Here is a 6611-nt window from a genome sequence, read left to right as displayed (position 1 = left end):
TGGCCCTTCTAAGCAGGTGCATCTGCTCGCGGCCCTTCTAAGCAGGTCCACCTGCTCGCGGCCCTTCTAAGCAGGTACATCTGCTCGCGGCCCTTCCAAGCAGGTCCACCTGCTCGTGGCCCTTCTAAGCAGGTCCATCTGCTCATGGCCCTTCTAAGCAGGTGCACCTGCTCGCGGCCCTTCCAAGCAGGTCCACCTGCTCGTGGCCCTTCTAAGCAGGTCCATCTGCTCATGGCCCTTCTAAGCAGGTGCATCTGCTCGTGGCCCTTCTAAGCAGGTCCATCTGCTCGTGGCCCTTCTAAGCAGGTCCATCTGCTCATGGCCCTTCTAAGCAGGTGCACCTGCTCGCGGCCCTTCCAAGCAGGTCCACCTGCTCGTGGCCCTTCTAAGCAGGTCCATCTGCTCGCGGCCCTTCTAAGCAGGTCCACCTGCTCGCAGCCCTTCTAAGCAGGTCCACCTGCTCGCGGCCCTTCTAAGCAGGTACATCCACCCGCGGCCCTTCTAAGCAGGTCCACCTGCTCGTGGCCCTTCTAAGCAGGTACATCTGCTCACGGCCCTTCTAAGCAGGTCCATCTGCTCGCGGCCCTCTCTAAGCAGGTGCATCTGCTCGCTGCCCTTCTAAGCAGGTGCATTTGCTCGCGGCCCTTCTCTGCAGGTGCACACCTTGTTGCCGAGGTAGTCGGGCGGGGCGCTCCAGTAGAACATCTCTTGCAGTAGGTAGGTGTCGTAGCTTGCCACCTTCAGCACCCGACTCTCTATCGTTGGAATGACGAGGTTCCTGCCCTCCAGATCCGTCACTGACCAGCCGCTCAGCAGACCAATCTGTACAACCAACGACTTACGATATACACACACACATTGATATGTCAACAGGTGTGAGAGGCTGAGAAAATATGCCAACAAGCAAGAGTTTATTGACGTGCTCTCATGGAAACCCAATTCGTTACAACCTTTTATCCTTATTTTATTTTTTTCTATTATTTTATTTATCCATAAAACCATGTGAATAGCTAGAACTGCGCAGCATTCATACGAGGTGAATAATAACTGCAATAACCAGGTGAGAAAAAACTAAAGGAATGAATGTGACGACGTGACGCGACGTGACCGCAACAATGATCGCACGTGGACGACGACCGCGTGCCGCCCTCTAGCTGTCAGCGAGGGAATCCCACCTTCTCCAGCGACCAGCCGACGGAGGTGCACTCGTCTGTCGCTCCGAAGCAGAAGCAGGGCTGGCAGCCGTCCGGGTTGTCTATGGCCAGGTTGAAATAGCCGGGCTTGCAACTGTCGCAGCCTTGCCCCAATGTGTTCGGCTAAAACAAGAGAGCAACATAAGTCACCGACACCACCTCATCATGTTCTGCTAAAACAAGAGAGCAACGTAAGTCACAGCCACCACCCCATCATGTTCTGCTGAAACAAGAGAGCAATGAAGGTCGCCACCACCACCCCATCATGTTCCGCTGAAACAAGAGAGCACTGCAGGTCGCCAGAACCACCCCATCATATGTTTCGCTAAAACAAGAGAGCAGGAGGTAGATACGCAGCCCCTACCTTGCAGTCGCACTCGCCGTCGCAGGTTTCGTAGTTGCGGCTTCCCGCGGGATCGCAGGGGCATGGTTCGCAGTACGGGTAACCACGGAAACCGATGGCGCATCGGTCGCACGCGGGGCCAGCAAATCCTGTCTTGCAGATGCAGTTGCCTGGTTGCTGAAACACACCGGGCGAAAACAACGTGGCATCATCGCGACATGGAACGTACCACGCGAGTCGCTGTAACATGTCTTATAATATTTTCTAATATAGAATTATATCACAATAATAAAGACATTATATATAAACTATAATATGTACAAAATATATAATAATTTAATAATAATAGTAATAATACATAATAGTAATGATAATAACCAATAACATGATAATAATAGTTATATGTCTATGTACGATTTTGCATGCAATGCAATTTTAACAAATCTGTGGTGAGTTTCAAACCCCTTCTGCTCTCCTCAGCATGCAGACCCCTCCCGTTTTCCATTAATTGCTGCTACCCGCCCCCCGCCCCCCGCAGACACACGGGGCGGTGCAGTGACCTACCATGCCCTCAGACGCGCTCTCCTCGTCCATCACACACTGACCGGTGGCGCCGTCTCTCGGTCGCGGCAGTCGCAGCGCTGGCACACGTCAGGCGTGGAGTGTGGCACGCCGGCCGGCCGGTAGTATCCCTCACGACACGACTCACAGTTATACCCGACCGTGTTGTCCTGCAGGAGTGAGAGGGAGGCACCACAGAGTTAGTTAGTATCCCTCGCGACACGACTCACAGTTATACCCGACCGTGTTGTCCTGCAGGAGTGAGAGGGAGGCACCACAGAGTTAGTTAGTATCCCTCGCAACACGACTCACAGTTATACCCGACCGCGTTGTCCTGCAGGAGTGAGAGGGAGCGCGGTGTGTTAGTGCGCTGCTCACATAGCCGTCCAAATACAAAGAGTGAGGAAGAATGATTTCGAGGGGTATTTTTTTGCGGGAGGAAGATCAAGTAACGCAACATTGCAGTGATCCTTGTGCATTTGTTAGGCACCCATACTGGATAATTATAAAAATAGTTATAAAAAAGATCTGCTGATAAGTTCAGATAAGTTATGCAAATATAGGGGTTAAGTTACACATTTATTTTCTATTTTATTCTGTTCATCGGCAATGTGCATGATTCAATCCGTAATGTTGACATGGATCTATTGCAACAGAGTCAATGAATGTGCTACTAGAGTGTCACTGCACATTCCAAGTGAATTAAGTGAGGCAGCTGAATGCTGCTATAGTCGGACACCTGACAGTTGATGCAGACTCCTCCGCCACGCTTCACACCAGTGATGTCCTGACTAAGCTGCTGCACGGCGACAGTCTTATTGTACACACATCTATCTGCGTGACCGAAGCACTGGCACTCTGTGAAAGACGACGCAAACTTACACTACACAAATACATATGCCTGTGTGCGTGCGTGCCTGTGTGTGTGCGTGCAAGTGTGAGTGAGCATTGGTGCGTGGGCGAGCGCATGCGTGCGTGCATGCGTGCAAGTGTGAGTGCGCGTGGGTGTGTGGGTGCATGCGAGTAAGTGTAAATGCGCGTGCATGCGTGTGCATGCGTGTGTGCATATGAATATATTATACCTGTGTATACGGTAATAAATGAATCAGGCTAGAAAAAAGTCGAGTGCTAGGGATAATGTTACAGGGATAGGGTCTCTGACTGAATTAAGAGTGCTGTCAATATATTGTTCAGGGTTGTTCCGGGCTGATCGAACTAGATTTTCATGCATCTTCAAGTTGCAGTTTACTGTAGATTTTCAAGTACTGTGAAATGACATCTTCATAGTGGAAAAGACTGAAATGTATGTAGTTGCATGAGTAGATGGCTGCAGTTACACTAACCCTCACAGACGAAACCCTCGTGTGCTGTTCCCGGTCGCCAGGAAAACTGGTTAAACAGAGGGCAGCACTTGTTGCACGAGTCACCACACGTGTTGTGCTGGCATTCGCATTTCTGTTGCTGAAATACGAGACAAAAAGTACGTTTCATCAAAACCATCTCAATCACACGGGGGCAATTAATAACAATTAGTGACGACAGATTAATTAAAAATCAATTAGTTATTTCTCGACACACAATATTTCCTTTGAACCTGCCTCGGTCTAGTCATTATAATTAACTAGAATGAACGCTGATGCGGCGTCTTGGTAAATGATCGACATATGGTATTACTTCGGAGTGCTAACGTGCAGGCCGGGTTTGGTGTGAAGCATGAAATAGCCAGACATTTTAACGTTAGCGTGAAAAAACGATGAGTATTTAGCACACGTCACGACTTTTTGCCTGGCATGATGCATGACTCATTTCTAGAAAGCTAGTGAAGAAGCTAGTCTAGAAGCTAGTCTAGAAGCTAGTGTCAGTGCGAAAAAACTTAATTCTTTACCGGGAATTTCCCGATTTTCCAATTTTAAATGGATTCTGAAGCCTCTTCGTTTCTGCTTGCTTTAGTGATTTATTGAAAAAAAGTTGTAGTGAGAATCGGAAATATATATAGCGAGGACGGAAAAAAGGTATAAATATATACAGTGACGTGGCGCATCACTTACCCGCTCTCCCGGATCATGTCTGCATTCATCTGCGTGACCTGAACATATACACTGGCCTCCGATCGAGATATCCTTAATTGAGTAGAAGTACTGCAAAAACAAGAAGACATTCTAATTACCACCCACGACGACTAGATTTGTGCCGGTTCGCATTCACTATAGATGGCATATATACATAGGGACATAGGGACGGTGGCAACAACAGCACAGGACACAGAACCAAAATAATTAGAACTCTATATAAAAAGAATTATAAAATTATTATTTTAGCTATTATAACGATTTTTGTGCCCTGTGGCTGTGAGCACTATTAGCATTGTATTGGCCAGAGTTCATCTCTCTATCCTGGTTCCTGCTTAAGATTTCGAACCGAAGTATACAACACCCGAAATTATACAAAGCACTGCACATTAACAGCTAGGTTGCTAATATCGGCAACAGGTGATGAGATGCGGCTAGAATGCGACTGAAATATTCATCGCTTGAATGCCTAACAGTGTTTCCTTATTTCGTCACTAGATGGCGCTGGGCGCTGCTGTGCGGGTGTTTTATCAGTCTGGTTCATGGAAACATATGTCCACCCACTCACCCTGCGAGAGACGATCGTATCAACGACGTTCCTGCCGTAGACGTGCATCAGGTCGCCTAGCAACGTGCGGATCCTCTGCAACCTCAGCCGCACGTACCTGGCAGACGTGAACTCCTGCGAGAGCGACAGCCAATCAGAGAGCGTGTACGTCACACATTCTGACGTTGCATGGGCACAGTGGTAACTACAAATTGCTCAGTAGCCTCAGTATATATATATATATAATAAACGCATGCGATATCGATTAGCCTGAAGTTGATCATGCTCTGAAGTTGGACTGCTATTAACTGATTCACGTAGGGTGTAGGATTTTGTGATATGACTTACTGTGAGGGTTGCACTTGGTCCCACCACGCCTGGTCTGCCGTTCACCAGCGACGTGTGAATCTGTAACAAATTATCATGACTTTTTACCGATCGCAGACGCACGCACAAACACGCACACATGCATGCACGCACGCGCGCACACACACTCACGCACGCACGCACGCACGCACGCACGCACGCACGCACGCACACACACACACACACAGGCACACACACGCACACGCAGACACACAAACAGATACACGTGCGTACACGCGCGTACGCACGCGCGCACGCATAGGCCTACATGCCATGGCACAACCTGTGGTTATGACCACCAGGGCTATGAGGCAGCACTCAGCAGCTAGGTCGCCGGCAGGGGGCGCACTCACGCAACCACGCCGGCAGGGGGCGCACTCACGCAGCCACGCCGGCAGGGGGCGCACTCACGCAGCCACGCCGGCAGGGGGCGCACTCACGCAGCCACGCCGGCAGGGGCGCACTCACGCAGCCACGTGACCATCAACAACTGTTTAACACGATCATGCAGCCACACTGACTATCGATATAACTTAACAGCCATCGTGCTCAAGTCAACCAAACAACCCAACGACCGATGTATGAGTCACCGCACTCGGGCGATCCCGCAGCGAACTCAATTAAAAAGACGTAGAAAGCGAAGACGAAGACATCGTACCCAGAGCCGTTACTATACGACTCGATCAACATGCAACTGTATACGGTTTCAACGAAAACAACAACAACAACAACACGACCCTCGAAGAGAGTGATTTTTTCCTGAGTGTGAGCACTCGCCCCGCGCGTGTTTACGGTGCGCGCCCCGCGGGGGTTGTACGCGCTAGTCTAAACTCCATCGCGGCAGCGGAGCCACCGCGCGCCTAAACGCGCAGACGGACGACCCCCAGCGGCCCGTCCCCTCTCTCTCGGCATTTTTTTCGCCATTCCTCTCGGGGTTCCCGTGCTCTCCCTCCCCTTTCCTCCCGCGGCGCGCACACTCCTCCTCGGGAGAGGTTTAGAAGAGGTCTGGGAGAGGTCCCGGTGTGCGAGAGTAGAGGCGAGCAGACGAGATGGCGGGAGAAGCAGACGATAGCGGGATAAGTTTGGAAGAGGTCTGGGAGAGGTCACCGTGACAGAATAGCTCTATAGACGAGCAATCGATCGCGGGAGAAGCAGACGACCTTTGCGGCAATGAACAGACGCGACATCTGGCGGCGCCGCGGGATTGCTGGCACCTTGCGGGTTGATGGTGCGGTGCTCGTGTCGGAAATGGTGGGAGAAGATAAAAAAAAGAAAAAGAATATAAATTGTGGGAGAAGATGGAGAATGTAAGACATGTAAGCGCAGCATTGTGGGAAACATGGTCTGTCTGGGATGTTAACATGACAGGCTGGCAGCCAGAGATCAAGATGTGCCTGCCAACCACTCCACACATCACACAAATCACGTCCGCACGTACACATGCAGGCACGCGCACGCGCACACATACACACGCACGCACGCATGCACGCACGCACGCACACACACACACACACACACACACACACACACAC

General features: G+C 50.5%; 1 protein-coding gene across 1 annotated transcript in view; it reads right to left on the bottom strand.

Annotated features, from left to right (window-relative positions):
- The window catches only part of LOC106815861 (laminin subunit alpha-2-like), a gene marked incomplete at its 5' end in the record, with an annotated part of 46052 nt that overhangs the window by 26398 nt on the left and 13043 nt on the right, over window positions 1–6611 (bottom strand). Inside the window, 10 exon segments of the mRNA XM_014820384.1 lie at window positions 79–266; window positions 664–837; window positions 1176–1316; window positions 1558–1713; window positions 2136–2267; window positions 2837–2955; window positions 3441–3558; window positions 4146–4235; window positions 4735–4848; window positions 5062–5121. Coding sequence (XP_014675870.1) covers window positions 79–266; window positions 664–837; window positions 1176–1316; window positions 1558–1713; window positions 2136–2267; window positions 2837–2955; window positions 3441–3558; window positions 4146–4235; window positions 4735–4848; window positions 5062–5121 — 1292 coding nt within the window.

Source organism: Priapulus caudatus, unplaced genomic scaffold, assembly GCF_000485595.1.
Source record: "Priapulus caudatus unplaced genomic scaffold, Priapulus_caudatus-5.0.1 Scaffold1220, whole genome shotgun sequence".
Taxonomy (NCBI): domain Eukaryota; kingdom Metazoa; phylum Priapulida; class Priapulimorpha; order Priapulimorphida; family Priapulidae; genus Priapulus; species Priapulus caudatus.
This window is presented reverse-complemented; position numbering and strand designations above follow the sequence as displayed.